The sequence below is a fragment of the Schistocerca americana genome, chromosome 10, assembly GCF_021461395.2.
Source record: "Schistocerca americana isolate TAMUIC-IGC-003095 chromosome 10, iqSchAmer2.1, whole genome shotgun sequence".
NCBI classification, from domain to species: Eukaryota; Metazoa; Arthropoda; class Insecta; order Orthoptera; family Acrididae; genus Schistocerca; species Schistocerca americana.
This window is the reverse complement of record NC_060128.1, coordinates 134,838,018-134,855,812: the sequence shown is the minus strand read 5'-3', so window position 1 is coordinate 134,855,812 and position 17,795 is coordinate 134,838,018. Positions and strand designations below refer to the sequence as shown.

Sequence of the window (17,795 nt, the reverse complement as noted above, 5' to 3'; positions counted from 1 at the left end):
TGGTAGGTATTGCATGATATATAATCTACATGCCGAAAAGTATGTTCGAAGAAGATTGAAATAACATACAACTTTCTGCTACATGCGCAGCATTGTAAATTACATCGTTGGCTTGTTAGCCTTCCGCGATTTTTAACAAACTTGTGAATTCCGTGACTTTACTAATGACTTTTTTCTGATGACTTGACTAACTAAAGGCGTATTTTCAAAGAAGGTGTACTTCTGTTGCTAGAAAAAGAAACGACAACCGCCATTGCAGTGATATATAAGAAAATATTAATTTTTGTCAGTATACGCTCTTGCAATAAGACAAACATATACTGTAATAGTTGAGCACTGAGAAGAAGTTTTTTATGAAATAATAGTTGTCATCTTGAAAGGTAAAATTTATCTCATTTCTGAAATAAATATTATGCTCATCTTTACTGTCCTATTAATTACGATACAAAGTGCAAGCAAGCAGGAGACTCAGTAGTTTGAATGCTAGGTAGTACAGTGCGATCCCTGTTTAATGCCACGTTCTTTTGGAATGAACAGATTCTCTTTTATGAAAAGCGAAAATTTGTTGAACTTGCCCTACCGACACAGGGTATCATAGTTGTTCAGAATCGTATCCGTTTGACTTGTTCTTCAATAACAGCGTCAAAAATTTGAAAAGCTTTTTCTTGCGCTGGCCGGAAAGAAGAATTGTAATCTTGGTGGCTCGATTTCACTCCGGAGACGCCAAGAATTACTGCAAAGTTAATAACTTACCCTTTTTCAGCCAAGAGGATAGTAATTAAGATCCACTGCACTAAATATTTTAGTTTTGATGAAAAAGCCAATTTCAATTTTCATATTCAAAAGTAACCCCAAAGACCGATTTATGTTAAACATACAACATTATGAAGGAAAGAGGACCTGGTAAGAGTAGGGAACAGTAATTACAATAAATTTTGCTGCGGAAAGTTTCAAGGCTGCCTGTCTGTTCTTCTTGCTCTTATCAGGAATACTTAATAATTTTTCTACTGGCCAAGGGAGGGTTAGTAGACAAGTATTGTGCAGAAAGAATTATCTTAATATCATTTGCTGTTATAGCAAATTCTGTTTTCTAAATTTTCTGAATTTGGTACTTAATTTTGACATTTAAGTGTTATACAAATGTAGCTTTTTATGTTCAAAATAACTCTGTTTTCAAAAGATAAACCATCTGATAGTAAAACTCTCTTCCTGGTGCCTACTGTTCTCGGAATGTCCTTAATTTAGTACTTGATTTGAAGGAAAGCTTGTTTGGCGGTACAATATCACACCAACTTTTCATGCCCAAAACAGGTGGGCTGGAAAGAGTTTAACTTTTGGACACATCATTTTCATATTTGTTCGTGAAGTATTTAAATCTTCCCTTATAGCACTACGTTTTTCTTAATTACCCTGATTACTTTCAAGCATTTGTTTCCAAGAGCAGAGCTCATGCTCGGTGTGTTTCATACCTGAGTTGCTAATTTCGCACTCTTTGTTTGGCTATGAAAATTCGGAAAAAGTTCATTGTACAGTTTTCCGTCAAACACTAATTAAGACTTCCTTAACTATCGTGATTGCCTTGTTATTCTTGTTACTGCTATTTTTGTTGCAGTTCGAATACTGGTTTGATGCAGCTCTCCCTGCTACTCTATTCTGTGCAATAATTACTGCAACCTACATCCTTCTGAATCTGCTTTCTGTATTCATCACTTGGTCTCCCTCTACGATTTTTACCCCCCATAGTTCACTTCAGTATTAAATTGGTGATCTCTTGATGTCTTAGAATGTGCCCTATCTATCGATCCTTTCTTCTCGTGAGGTTATGTTACAAATTTCCTTTCTCCAGAATTCCATTCAATACCTCCTCATTAGTTACGTGACTTACCCAACTGATCTTCAGTGATCTCTAGCGCCACGTTTGTAAAGCTGCTATTCTCTTCTTATCTTAACTGCTTATCGTCCGTATTTCACTTCCATACACGGCTACACTCCAAACAAATACTTTCAGGAAAAAGTTTCTAACCCTTAAATCTATATTCGATGTGAACAAAGCTCTCTACTTCAGAAACACTTTTTTGCCGTTACTATTCGATATCTTATCTCCTCTCTACCTCGGCCATTATCAGGTATTTTGTTGCCCAAAACAGCAGAACTCATTTACTACTTGACGTGTCTCTATTACTAATATACATTCCCTCAACGTCACCTGATTTTATTCGCCTTCGTTCCGTTATTGTTGTTTTCCTTTTGCTGAGGTACTTTTGTTGACGTCCATCTTACATCCTCCTTTCAAGACACTGTCCATTCCATTCAGTTGCTCCCCCAAGTCCTTTGTTGTCTCTGACAGAATTACAGTGTCATAGGTGAACCTAAAGATTTTTTTATTTCTTCTAAACTTCAATTTCTACTCCAAATTATTCTTTGGTTTCCTTTACTGCTTGCTCATTGCACAGACTGAGTAACATCGGGGACAGGGTACAACCTTCTCTCACTTCCTTCTCAACCGTTACTTCCGTTTCAAGCCCCTCGACTCATATAACTGCCATCTAGTTTCTGTACGAGTTGTAAATAACCTTTAGCTCCCTGTATTTTACTTCTGCTGCCTTCAGAATTCCAAAGAAAGTATTCCAATAAACTGTGTCAAAAGGTTTCTCTAAGTCTACAAATGGTAGAAACACGGGTTTTCCTTACCTTATCTTCTACGGCAAATCGTATGGTCAGTATTTCTTTGCGTGTTCCTGCATTTCTCCGAAATCCAAAGGGATCTTCCCCAGTTTTTCCTTTCTTCTATAAAGAATTCGTGATAATATTTTGCAGCTGTAACTTGTTAAACCAGTAGTTGGATAATTTTCACACATTTCAACACGTGCTTCTTTATGATTGAGTATCTGTCTCATGCATCTTGGACTTCAGATGGAATAATTTTCTCATGAATGGTTCGCCAAAGGCTATCAGTATTTCTGACAGAATGTCGCCAACCACCGGGGCCGTGTTTCGAGTTAGGTCTTTCAGTGCTCTGTCAAATTCTTCACTCAGTATCATATGATTGCCTTAAAGGAATTAAATATTTTTTTGGAGAACTAGACCACACACTGGTCAGTTTGATACCCCATTTGTTCATTTGCATCCGTCCGTTTGGCTACGAAAATTCGGAAAAAAATTTCCCTCTGATCAGCAGTTAATTTTTTCTTAATTTCAAGGAAATAAATCTTTTTTTTTCAGAAATAGACCTTAGGCTGATTGAATTGATACCTCATTTGCCCATTTTTCACTCATCTTTTTGACTATGAAAATTCTGACAAAAACCCATCGTACAATTTATAGGGAGTCTTGTTTTCGCTCCACTCAAACACTTGACCAAATGCATCAGTTTCAGATTTCCTCGGATGCGAAGATAATTTATTGGCTTCAATGAAAACTACGGCAAGTCCGTCTTGTTCACTAAACACAACCGTTCAGCTTGCTTCGAGTCTCCACAGTCCAATTTGAGGTCGCTGCTTGTTGAGTATCTGTACATTCGCGAACCGGTAACGTCCGCTTCGAAAGCCAGAATAATTCCACTCGAAATGCAATGCTGTCCGAAGAAACGCATTCGTTTCTCTCAGTTTTCCGATCTCCAGGAAATAGGACGGTTGATCACGAAAGGTCGTCTTTCCCCGATTTCTGAAATACGCTATGAAAACACTCTCTCCACACCTGAAAGAACACGGTTTCCAAATATCACAATGCTGCCTGCTGTCTCCCCAGTTTCGTGAATTTCAAGTCACTCCAAGAAATTATTTAAAGTCTAGGCCTTCCAACCCGCCAGCATCTGCTTCCCGTCAGGACGCTTAGAATATTCTCCGCAAAGCGTTTTGATAAACGCTGGCTGTCAGGGGGAAAACACTCGACCTTGAGGCAGTGTGTGCATCGACCACTACCAATTTAAGCAATTTAAGAAGCCTAGGGAAAGACTGACAGATCTACAGGATTAAGAAAGCCTTCTTTGACCCGCTCTCCCCCCTCCCCAATCCCTCCTCTCACCTTTCCCCTCCCTCCCTCCATCCGCCCCGCCCCCCCCCCCCCCCCACCCCCAGAACGCACCCTGTAATAGACAACAGCCACAGGAGAAGCACAGATGTACACAGGAAATAATATGTTACCGTATGTTTCCACGGTTTTTTAACTGAGCATCTCCGATTCAGATTTTCCCTTAGGAATACATTTGTGGTCCCACGTTGCAGGATGGAGACGCTACCTGAAGGACTGCTTTCGAAGCTGTCGCGGCTGGAGACCTTGGTGGCCACTGGAAACCAGATCTCGTCCCTGGAGTCCGGTTCATTCCAGGGACTCTCCAGGCTGCGCACCCTCATGCTGGGCAGCAACGCGCTGAGCTTCCTACCTTACGACATCTTCAACAGCTGCCAGATGCTCGAGACGCTACTACTGGAGGGAAACCAGCTGAATAACTTGGATCCTGCTATTTTCGGAAGCACCAGGTATCAAAAGCGCATTTTACCAACGCACTCAGCTGCTGAGGCAACTCTGTGTTCTATGCCAGCGTTTGCTTTCATTCTACTTGACACTTATGATTACTTGAGGTATACCAGTCTTCCTGGTCGTATGTAGGCCCTCCTTTTCAGTTTCTGATATGTTGGTCTTAACAAGACCAAGAGCATTGGAGCCTTGCAGATCACAGCCGATCAGGTACTGTCAGTTTGCTAGGGTGATTTGGGGGAGGAACCAACAGCGAAGTCATCAGTCCTATCGGATTAGGGAAGGATTGGGAAGGAAGTTGACCGTACCCTTTCAAAGACACCATACCGGCATTTGCCTCAAGCGATTTAGGTGAATCACCGAAAACGTCTCCGCTCCTGGTAGCTGAGTGGTCAGCGCGACGAAATGTCATACCTAACGGCCCTGGTTCGATTCCCGGCTGGATCGGAGATTTTCTCCGCTCAGGGGCTGGGTGCTGTGTTGTCCTTATCATCATCATTTCAACCCCATCGACACGCAAGTCACCGACGTTACGTCAACTCGAAAGACTTGCACCAGGCGAACGGTCTACCCGACGGGAGGCCCTAGCCACATGGCATTACCATTGACTGAAAACCTAAATCAGGTTGTTATGTATATGTCTTTTATCATCAGTCATGTACGGGACAACGCACAACATATGTCTGTTGTGGGTGGACTATATGAGGGACTTGTAACCTCCACTGCATTTATGTTACTAACTAAGAAAAGTGGTAACTTATATAAATAGTATTAGATTCTTACAAAACTGTGATAATAGTAACAATGTTTTGAAAATAATTTGGTTTCGTGACTGAAACAGAATCGAATCGTTTAGTTTTTACCCTTCATAAAATTTCATTTTATCGCTCAGGGGGTAGTTAACAGCGGGAAACCACTGCTCTAAAGATAGTATAGTTTTGTGTTAGGGCCTTGGGCAAACGAAAGAACTTTGAAAATAAGAAAGAAAATAAAACTTTCTGGAAAATTAAAACTGTGTGCCAGACCGAGGCTCGAATTCGGGACCTTTGCCTTTCGCAGGCAAGTGCTCTACCATCTGAGCTACCAAAGCACGACTCACGCCCCGTCCTGACAGCTTTACTTCCGCCAGTACCTCGTCTCCTACCTTCCAAACCTCACAGAAGCTCTTGCGAACCTTGCAGAACTAGCACTCCTGAAAGAATGGATATTGCGGAGACGTGGCTCAGCCTCAGCCTGGGGGATGTTTCCCGACTGAGATTTTCACTCTGCAGCGGAGCGTGCGCTGATATGAAACTTTCTGAATGCCGAACCGAGACTCGAAGTCAAGAATCATATCAGCGCACACTCCGCTGAAGAGTGGCATTCTCATTCTAGAAAGAAAATAAGTGATTATTACTTTATGTCTTAGTAATTGAAATTTTTCAACCTAGCAAAAAAGTGCCCTTTTGGCTCTTTGCTTACGGAAGTAATACGAGGGTGAGTCAAATGAAAACCTTAAATATGTTTTTAAATACTATTTATTGTGCAGTAGTGGAACAAAGCTGATCACTTTTCAACATAATTTCCCCCACGCTCAATGCAAGTCCTCCAGCGCTTACAGAGTGCATAAATTCCTTCAGAAAAAAATTCTTTTGGTAGTCCGCGCAAACACTCATGCACCACGTGGCGTACCTCTTCATCAGAACTGAGCTTCTTTCCTCCCATTGCGTCTTTGAGTGGTCCAAACATATGGAAATCACTTGGGGCAAGGTCTGGTGAGGAAGACACTCTAAATGCAGGTCTGTGATTGTTGCAACTGTTGTACGGGCAGTGTGGGGCCTTGCATTGTCGTGTTGCAAAAGGACACCTGCTGACAGCAATGCACGTCGCTTTGATTTGATTGCAGGCCGCAGATGATTTTTTAGGAGATCTGTGTATGATGCACTGGTGACAGTGGTCCCTCTAGGCATGTAGTGCTCCAAAGTGAAGCATTTTCGTCCCAAAAGAGAGTCAGCATAACCTCCCCCGCTGATGTTTCTGTTCAAAAGTTCTTTGGTTTTGGTGATGAGGAATGGCGCCATTCGTTGCTCTCCCTCTTCGCTTCCAGTTGGTGGAAGTGAACGCAGGTTTCGCCCCCAGTAACGATTCTTGCAAGGAAGCCATCACCTTCTCGTTCAAAGCGCCGAAGAAGTTCTTCACAAGCATCAACACGTCGTTCTCTCATTTCAGGAGTCAGCTGCCGTGGCACCCATCTTGCAGACACTTTGTGAAACTGGAGCACATCATGCACAATGGGGTGTGCTGACCCATGACTAGTCTGTAAACATGCTGCAATATCATTCAGTGTCACTCGGCGGTTTTCCTTCACTATGGCTTCAACTGCTACAATGATCTGTGGAGTCACAACTCGTTGTGCCTGACCTGGACGAGGAGCATCTTCCACTGAAGTCAGACCATTTGCGAAATTCCTACTCCATTCGTAGACTTGCTGCTGTGACAAACATGCATCACCGTACTGAACCTTCATTCGTCGATGAATTTCAATAGGTTTCACACCTTCACGACGCAAAAACCGAATAAAACAACGCTGTTCTTCTATATACATAGAAAGAAAGATCCCTTATCATTTAGCTATAATATAGGAGGTCAGCAACTGGAAGCAGTTAATTCCACAAATTATCTGGGAGTAGGCATTAGGAGTGATTTAAAATGGAATGATCAAGTAAGGTTGATCGTCGGTAAAGCAGATCCCTTATCATTTAGCTATAATATAGCAGGTCAGCAACTGGAAGCAGTTAATTCCACAAATTATCTGGGAGTAGGCATTAGGAGTGATTTAAAATGGAATGATCAAGTAAGGTTGATCGTCGGTAAAGCAGATGCCAGACTGAGATTCATTGGAAGAATCGTAAGGAAATGCAATCCGAAAACAGAGGAAGTAGGTTACAGTACGCTTGTTCGCTCACTGCTTGAATACTGCTCAGCAGTGTGGGAATTTAGAGAAGATCCAACGGAGAGCAGCGCGCTTCGTTACAGGATCATTTAGTAATCGCGAAAGCGTTACGGAGATGATAGATAAACTCCAGTGGAAGACTCTGCTGGAGAGACGCTCAGTAGCTCGGTATGGGCTTATGTTGAAGTTTCGAGAACGTACCTTCACCGATGAGTCAAGCAGTATATTGTTCCCTCCTACATATATCTCGCGAAGAGACCATGAGGATAAATTCGGAGAGATTAGAGCCCACACAGAGGCATACCGACAATCTCCCTTTCCACGAACAATGCCAGACTGGAATAGAAATGAGAACCGATAGAGGTACTCAAGGTACCCTCCGCCACACACCGTCAGGTGGCTTGCGGAGTATGGATGCGGATGTAGATGTAGATGGTGCAAGTCGTAAGTGGGGCGGCCATCTTTATACTGATACTGCGACGGTATGTGTGCACCTGCACTATGCTGCCACCTACAGGTCATTCTGCACGCTGTTTGTAGCACGCTCACCAACTACAGGATAACGGCGAGAGTTTCGGTTTGTTATTACAAATTTAAGGTTTTCATTTGACTCACCCTCACAGTAACCAGCTGGAGTGTGAACTCTTCACTTAAAACTTCCGGGCTAATAGGCCGTGGTGGAAGTATAAAACTCTCTCCTGACGTTTCGTCTCCGACTGCGGGAGACATCCTCGGAGGTAAAGCGGTGAACTGCTTCTTCGACCACGGCCTATCAGCCCGGAAGTTTTAAGTGAAGACAATACCGGCCGTGAAAGCTTACATTGGAGTCTTAACCGTAACATTTCCCCAAAAATTAACCGTGATGTCTTGAATGATATCCCTGTTACTCTGACAATCGCACCTGTCTTTAGTGGTGTCTGATTCTCTCCTCTGCTGCAGCCAACTTCGGTACTTGGACCTGTCCCACAACCGCTTCTCCCGGCTGGACCCTCGCGTGTTGGAGAAACTGTCGAACCTGACGACGGTGGCGCTGGACGGAAACCCGTGGCAGTGCGACTGCCTCTTCGCCGACGTGCTGGGCAGGATCCGCGACCGCCAGACCACGGTCGGCCAGCGGCCCCTGCTCTGCCAGAGTCCAGAAGACTGGCGGGACAAGGCGGCCCAGGACGTCATCACCAGGCTCTCCTGCGGCACAGCCAGGTCCACCTGATGGACGTCTCAGGCGTCGAGTTGCCTTTCACAGACACCTTGCTACAACTCTCAAGAGTGTCGTCCATTTCAAGTTAATAGCCCAAGGAACCCACACATTCTTCCATGTATAGCGTACGTGTCGAAGTATGCTGCTGGATAAGTATTCAGCAACTCGCCCATGATGATGCTACAGGATGTGGACAAAGTTACTTAGACACCAGCCACATACAACATGGGTACACTGTAGGCCTCAAGCCAGTCTGACCTAACCTGTTATCTAGGCTACGTAAACTCTTAATGATAGATAGTGGAAAAATGATGGAAGCTGAGGAAATGAATTAAAATTTGTGACATGTCGGACGCTTGTACCAAGGTCTCTTAGTTTACTGGGGAAGTATGTCAGTTTCTTCTTTTTAATTATCGCAGTGACTTGTTACTATCGTGAAACTTCAGTAGATCATCATGTAATACCAGCTGCAAATGCGAGTAATAATTAATTATGATAACAAAAGCCGACAAACCATCACTAAGCTCTCATGATATGTATAAACAATATATATAAGCCGAAAAACCACCACTAAGCTCTCATGATATGTATAAACTATATATATATATATATATATATATATATATATATATATATATATATTCATTCATTTCATTGTTGCCCTTATGGACAGTGTTTGAACTCGAAAATCACATGATGACACAATTTTCACTTCTTTCCTTTCTTCCTCTTCTCTTCCCAAAATCTCTTCATCCTTTGGCTGTGCTCCTGTTTCCTTTGCGCTGTCCATAATGTTCCTGTCTTCTTTCTCTCCTTTACAATAAATTTTGCACTCCTAACTTTGTTTCTGAAGTATTTCCTGTCTCCTATCATTTGCCTGTTGATCCCTACCTGCCTTAAGTCTTCGTCTATTTCATGATACCAATTTGTTTTCTTGCTTGAGCTGTTTACTACATCAAAAATTTTCTTTGTAAGTCGGTTGTTGTCCATTCTCTGTATGTGCCCATAGAAAGTTAATCTGCGTTTTCTGATCGCGTCTGTTAGTCTGTCAGTGTGCTGGTACAGCTCTTTGGTAGGTCGCTTCATCCATATGCCATCTCTGTGAATTGGTCCAAATATTTTTCTGAGAATTTTGCGTTCTATTTTTTCTGTGTCTATGATGCCTGATGCTCCAATTGTGGTTGTTTCTGACGCGTACAATGCTTCTGGTAATACAACTGTTTTGTAGTGCCTAAGTTTGGCCTGCCTCGATATGCTTTTCTTATTATAATGTGACCATGTGAGTTTGTATGCCTTCTGGAGTTTCTTCGTTCGTATATATATATATATATATATATATATATATATATATATATATATAAGCCGAAAAACCACCACTAAGCTCTCATGATATGTATAAACTATATATATATATATATATATATATATATATATATATATATATATATATTTGTATTTATATTTATGTACGCAGTTGATATCCGTTTGACCTATGACAGCGCCATCTAGCGCGCCAACCATAGCGCCATCTGGATTCCCCCTTCAAGCTAAACGAGCTTCGTTGTTGTATATATATATATATATATATATATATATATATATATATATAGGGTGGTCCATTGATCGTGACCGGGCCAAATATCTCACGTTATAAGAGTCAAACTACAAACAACGAAACTTGTCTAGCTTGAAGGGGGAAACCAGATGGCACTATGGCTGGCCCGCTAGATGGCGCTGCCATAGGTCAAACGGATATCAACTGCGTTTTCTAAAATAGGAACCCCCATTTTTATTACATATTCGTGTAGTACGTAAAGAAATATGACTGTTTTAGTTGGACCATTTTTTCGCTTTGTGATAGATGGCACTGTAATAGTCACAAACATACGGCTCACAACTTTAGACGAACAGTTGGTAACAGTTAGGTTTTTTTAAATTAAAATACAGAACGTAGGTAAGTTTGAACATTGTATTTCGGTTGTTCCAATGTGATACATGTACGTTTGTGAACTTATCATTTCTGAGAACGCATGTTGTAACACCGTGATTACCTGTGAATAAAACATTAATACAATAAATGCTGAAAATGATGTCCGTCAACCTCAATGCATTTGGCAATACGTGTAACGACATTCCTCTCTACAGTTAGTAGTTCGCCTTCCGTAATGTTCGGACATGCATTGACAGTGCGCTGACGCATGTTGTCAGACGTTGTCGGTGGATCGCGATAGCAAATATCCTTCAGCTTTCCCCACAGAAAGAAATCTGGGGATGTCAGGTCCGGTGAACGTGCGGGCCATGGTATGGTGTTCCGACGACAAATCCACCTGTCATGAAATATGCTATTCAATACCGCTTCAACCGCACGCTAGCTATGTGCCGGACATCCATCATGTTGGAAGTATATCGCCATTCAGTCATGCAGTGAAACATCTTGTAGTAACATCGGCAGAACATTACGTAGGAAATCAGCATACATTGCACCATTTAGATTGCCATCGATAAAATGGGGGTCAATTATCCTTCCTCCCATAGTACCGCACCATACATTAACCATCCAAGGTCGCTGATGTTCCACTTGTCGCAGCCATCGTGGATTTTCCGTTGCCCATTGGCGCATATTACGCCGGTTTACGTTTACGCTGTTGGTGAATGACGCTTCGTCGCCAAATAGAACGCGTGCAAAAAATCTGTCATCGTCCTGTTATTTCTCTTGTGCCCAGTGGCAGAACTGTACACGACGTTCAGAGTCGTCGCCACGCAGTTCCTGGTGCATAGAAATATGGTACGGGTGCAATCGATGTTGATGTAGCATTCTCAACACCGACGTATTTGAGATCCCGATTCTCGCGCAATTTGTCTGCTGCTGATGTGCGGATTAGCTGCGACAGCACCTAAAACACCTACTGGAGCAACATCACTTGTTGCAGGTTGTGGTTGACGTTTCAAATGTGGCTGAACACTTCCTGTTTCCTTAAATAACGCAATTATCTGGCGAACGGTCCGGACACTTGGATGATGTCGTCCAGGATACCGAGCAGCATACATAGCACACACCCGTTGGGCATTTTGATCACAATAGCCATACATCAACACGATATCGACCTTTTCCGCAATTGGTAAACGGTTCATTTTAACACGGGTAATGCGGAATGTTACGTGATACCACGTACTTATACGTTTGTGACAGTTACAGCGCCATCTATCACAAAGCGAAAATAGTGGGCCAACTAAAACATTCATATTTCTTTGCGTACTACACGAATATATAATAAAAATGAGGGTTACTATTTTATAAAACGCAGTTGATATCCGTGTGACCTATGGCAGCGCCATCTAGCGAGCCAACCACAGTGCCATCTGGTTTCCCCCTTCAAGATAGACGAGTTTCGTTCTTTGTAGTATTTTCGTTTGATGCTTATTTCGCGAGATATTTGGCCCGGTCACTGTCAATGGATCACCCTGTATAGGAAAAGTTTCTTGTTTCTTTTTAAGGTGCCTTCCCTAACTCTTGACACCCTGTATATTTTATTTTAAATGTCCGAACTTCATACATCAACTTTTTGGGATGAATATATAGATAGCACTTTAATCGGATAGGTGAGCTCAGTTGAAGTCAGTAAATGACAGAAATGCTTTGCTAAATTCATTTTGCCATACCTGCATATGTCTGCCCAGATGGATGTTTTGGGTATATTATATTCGCACCATTACAACTAGCCATGTTGTGGAATCGTTACAGATTTTTAAGTATGAAACAGGTACCTTCTACTGTAAGAACTCTTCTGCCCACATCTTGGGAGGAGGTACTACGGACCAAAGCAAGAAAAAAAGGGCCATAAATATGGTGTGTAAAACGCATACTTTAAGTGCTATGAACACTTGTTCACCTTCGCTAGTGTGAAATAGCTCTTCTACTTAAGAACTGCTAATAGCTCTTAACGTGTGCATTTTAGAGTCCGAGATTACTGTATTTTGTCTTGTTTTGTTGCAAGAAACATTTCCCTAAAGCTTCTCTCTCTCTCTCTCTCTCTCTCTCTCTCTCTCTCTCTCTCTCTCTCTCTTTACTAGACACGTGACGATTTAGACATTGTGTCACAGTAAGCCAGTCCCTTATTTGTTGCATCATCACAGACCATAATGGTTTAATTGGATCAGAGGAACAAAGAGCTTACGATGTCAAATCTAATTGAAACTATAGCACTAAAAGATCTGTTTTTTTTCGTATGCCATACGATATTGTTATATAAATAATTTTTTTGTAATAAAAATACCTCTTCCTTCTATTCAAAGCAATATGCATTATTTATGTCACATTTTCATACACTAACTCTACACCAGTTCATGGTTGTACATGGCATACTACATTGTCTGCAACAACTTATATTGTGATATGCGAAAGAAAGCCTATATTAAGATATAACAAGCAAACTGAGCAATGTGTACTACAAAAGCTTAGCATTCACGAATCAATGATGTATATTAGCAGCTAAATTCATCCAAACCCATTTAAAGGTTGTCTAACAGCTTCCAGGGCCAACAAAAATTTTACTTAGACATTCAGTATAATTATTGACCTAATTTAAAAACTTAAGACGCTTTTGTAATCTACTCAGTTGGTGGTATAATCTTTTGTGAAATGTTCAACACAGAAAGCGAACTATTAAGGTTAGAAACTGTATATACATGTCATGAGGCATCGTAATTCATAACGCGCAAATTATCCAGAATATATCCGTCTAGTATTTGAGAATGCGAACACTTAGGGACTCGTAAGGAACTTTACACACCATTACAAACCTTTTAGAAACTTGCTCCTCTTTGACATCCTCTACGAAATAATGAATGGAAAAAAAGTTTATCGCTTACGACATTTTCGCTGCCCCTGTAGTAAAATTTTAATATCAGGCTTGGCGTTTCCATTTATTTCTTCTTTCCTACTTACTCTTCCACTAATGCGTTTTGCTGACAATATCAACATATACCACTGAATGGACCTGCAAAATTATATGGTTGGGCAATACGAATTTAAGGAGATAGGCCACTACTACCAATCACATGTGTGAAAAATTAACTTTTCTTAAATCGAAGCGGAAATGTTTGATTCTTTTTAGAGTCGGGAGTAGGGCAGGGGGATGGATTGCTGATCAAGATTACTACAGAGTGATTCAAAAAGAAAGAACAGATTTCAATTGTTTATTATAGACAAAGTATGAAAGTGTGTGAAATCTTATGGGACTTACTCCTAAGGTCATCATTCCCTAAGCTTACACACTACTTAACCTAAATTATCCTATGGAAAAACACATACACCCATGTCCGAGGGAGGACTCGAACCTCCGCTGGGACCAGCCGCACAGTCCATGACTGCAGCACTTTAGCAAAGAATGAAAGACAGGATCACACTGCCCATGTTACTGGACAGAGGAACGCTAAAAGTCTTATGTTCGTATAGATATCATATACCATTCACGCAACATGAGGTCCGTGCGTTGTTCGAGAAACATCGAAACGGTAGGCTGGTTCATTTTGCGCACGAATCAACAGATGCAGGGGATTCTTTTTTTTTTTTTTTTTTTTTGAATCGACAGCTTCAAAAATTCGACTTCTCAGCTCTTAAAGAGTAGGTGCCGTATGTGGAGTAAAGACTGTCTTTTATGTAACCCCCCCCCCCCTCACACACAAACACAAATCTCAAAGTGTGAGGTCTGGTGACATGGGCGGCCAAAAGTAATGAACAAGATTTTGTTGTCCACCCCTTACAGTCCAGTGTTGTGGGATGGTGCTGTTAATATAACGCCGCACCTCAAGGTGAAAGTCAAGCTGGGTGCCGTCATGCGTAAAAGTGAAATCATTCGAATCTTCGAGTAGTTGAGGAAACAACCAATTTTGCAGCTTGTCCAAGTAGAACATTCCTGTCGCAGTTTCCTCCGCAAAAAAATAAGGGTTCATAAACTTTGTGAACAGAGAACACATTCAGTTTCCGTGGGCCTCTTTCCAGTCGACGAAGACGCCAGGCTTTTATAACCCTGATTCTTGCATTATGGAGGTTTACTTTGTCAGCTACACGAAAAGTTCATTCTTTCGCAAAGAAGGGTCGTTCGGAAAAAGTGTCCTCTAGCGTATCCCGGAGAACTGGAATTCAAAATTCGCATCTTTTTTATGGTCGCCGAGTCGTAATTGCTGCAGTAGCTGCAAGTTTTAAGGCTGTATGTAGGCCCCGGTCCAGAACACCCACCGCTGTTGTCTGAGGGAGTTGAAGTTCCTGCCCTGTGGACTTCCGAGGGCTCCGTGTGAACGCATCTCATATAAGCTCGACATTTCCATCAGAGGAGTGTGGTCCACCAGAGTTCTTGCCACTGCATATGCAACCAACTTCCACTAATTTTGTGTGCCAGTCGTAAATTTGCCAATGGCTTTGCCGCAGTGTCAACACCGGTTCCCGTAAGATCACCGTACTTAGGTGCTGTCGGGCTGGGCTAGCACTTGGATGGGTGACCATCCGGTCTGCCGAGCGCTGTTGGCAATCGGGGTGCACTCAGCCCTTGTGAGACAAACTGAGGAGCTACTTGATCGAGGAGTAGCGGCTCCGGTCTCGTAAACTGACATACGGCCGGGAGAGCGGTGTGTAGACCAGGTGCCCCTCCATATCCGCATCCAGTGGAGCCTGTGGTCTGAGGATGACACGGCGGCCGGTCGGTACAGTTGGACCTTCATTACCTGTTCGGGTGGAGTTTAGTTTTTAGTCATAAATCTTGTGCAGAGACAGCATCTTCTTGAATATACGACGGAATTCACGTTACGCTTGTGCAATGGACTGACTTTACGTAAATTCCAACACACGTTGTGATTTCTCCTGTGATGTAGTCGCCAAGCTTCTACAAACTATCAACCGGGCAGCTATGTCGAAACTTTGATTCTTTCTCTTTCCTGGGACATGCGCAATGTCTACAGTTTGTCTGTAATGAACAACCGAAATCGCCCAGTACAGTAGAACCTGTCAAACAGACAGAGTTGACTTAAATGTGGACTGTAACTCTATCGCGTCCATGTGAAGCACCATAACGATTTTCTCACCTGCAACACTTTTAAATTTTTATACAAATTTTTTTCCGAGGAGCGTGACCATGGTTTACATTGGAACAGTTTTCACATTTGGAAACACCCTACTTTTGCAGACTAATTGTGGTAATTTCAGAAAAAGACTGCGGCACACATAAAGTAAATGGTTCCAATTCAAAATAGAATAATAAAATATGTTTATCTTCTATTACATGAAGATGAAACTCTGAAAAGTTTGCCATGTACAATACTCTCCCCTAAACCTAAAGCACAATATCGGAAGCGTTTTATCAATGGAATCAACAAGCTATGATCAATTTTGTGCTATTTGTAATGAATATATCTTACATATAAGCAAAATATGTAATTCACATGGTATAAATTCTGGCTAGTGCCAAAGAATTTCTTGCTAGGTGTCATTAACCAATTTTGCGTCTATAGTCGATTATGAAGTAATGTCACGAACTGTATGCACCCTCATCGGCCTTGTGTATTTTCTAGTTTCTTCTACCCGCCTTGCATTAGGTCTTCAATCATGTCTTTCATTGTAAAGTACCATAATGCGGTACAATGGTTTATTATGAAATGTTCTCCTTTCCTGTATACACAGTATTTTAATCCTGTCGATGATTAATTTTATTGCATTCCACACAAATACCCAGCATCTCTTTTACCATTATGGGACATGATAAACGCTTCACTTATCAAAGGTAAGTCCATTTACTATACTGTGCATTGTATATTCTCTTTGTATTCTATCAACTAAATGTCCAAGGATTGTTCCTGTTTGTATTTTAACAATGTAGTATCTCTTAGGTATTTCATTTGAAAGTAGCTACACAGCCGAAATTTAGCATTAATGAGGGAAAACATTTGATCCTATCCATGACAGTGGTCTGAAAACCATGGAATCGGTGACATGAGTTGTACGAGATACTATGGTATCAAACGGCACTGGTCGAGTATACAAGAAAGAAAATTTTTGTCAGAACAGGATTCGAAGCTTGGCATCCTACTTTACGAAACCAGTTGCGTTTGGCTGAGGTCTAGAAGAGTGCCCACGCAACCAAAAGGCTGTGCGTTTGCTCAATATAAGCACCAGGAACTCCTGATTCGTGTCCTAGTGTGACTCAAATTTTCAGTTTGTGTCCACACATTCAACAGCGGATGAAAGTACTCGTAAATACGACAAGCTCAAAATGTTATGCTCCCATCTCCCCTATCTTACTTTAATATCTGTCAAGCAGAAACTAGGATACGTTAGAAGTCTCAGATAAATACACACCAAATATATTAGATTTATGTTGCTTTATTTACAAATACATATAAATAAATAACCTTCACATTTTATCTTACAATACACAAGTCAGTCAATAATTACACTCACTGTAACAAAACAATGGGAAAAAAATTACACGAGCACCGTGTGTACAACATGTACGCTGAATACTGTCCAAATCACTGTGTTTCTTCAACTAAAATCTTATTCACCTATGAAACAAGGATAATATGCAGCGGTCTAAAATATTTGGTATGTGGCGCGTCGTCATGAGCTCGAAATGAGGTAATGCAAGGGAAGTAATTGTATACAGGGTATAACAGATTGACGTTTTAAGGAATTGAGAGATTGTAGAGGAGGAAATTTTGAGACTTTTGATATATAAAGACCCTGAAGGTAGAAATAAATTTTCTACCGCCACCAATGGGCTGCAGAAAGTCCATGCACTACCTGTACGAGAAGTTATCAGGTGAGATTCTCAGTGAATACTTGGGCTGTGGTTCTTAGAGATCACCTTATTGGACTACACATCTTACCAGATTGTTTTGAATAGTGCACCGTATTTGAACTTTCAAAACAATGCCTCGCCTGAACTTCTGGAGGACGTTCCCTTGCAACTGCGCACTACTTTGTGGTTTCAGAATGAAGGTTCTCCACTACACTTTGATCGTCAGGCCATGGCGTATCTCACATGAAACGTCAGCCAGAGAGTATTTGTAACCGAATGTCCAGTCCCTTCGTCTGTAAACTCCCCTGACGTCATCCCTCTTTTTCTTCGGGGCTATGTAAAGTCTCTTGTGTACACAACACCAGCAGGAACAGTATCTGAGCTTATTGAGCACATGTTA

At 41.6% G+C, this 17,795-nt stretch overlaps 1 protein-coding gene across 1 annotated transcript in view; it reads left to right on the top strand.

Moving 5' to 3' along the window:
• Nucleotides 1-8,618, top strand: part of LOC124552297 (slit homolog 1 protein-like) — a 65,859-nt gene extending 57,241 nt beyond the window's left edge. The window contains exons 10-11 of the mRNA XM_047126573.1: nt 4,224-4,478; nt 8,348-8,618. Coding sequence (XP_046982529.1) covers nt 4,224-4,478; nt 8,348-8,618 — 526 coding nt within the window. The remainder of the gene's footprint in view (nt 1-4,223; nt 4,479-8,347) is intronic.
• Nucleotides 8,619-17,795: the final 9,177 nt, after the last annotated feature.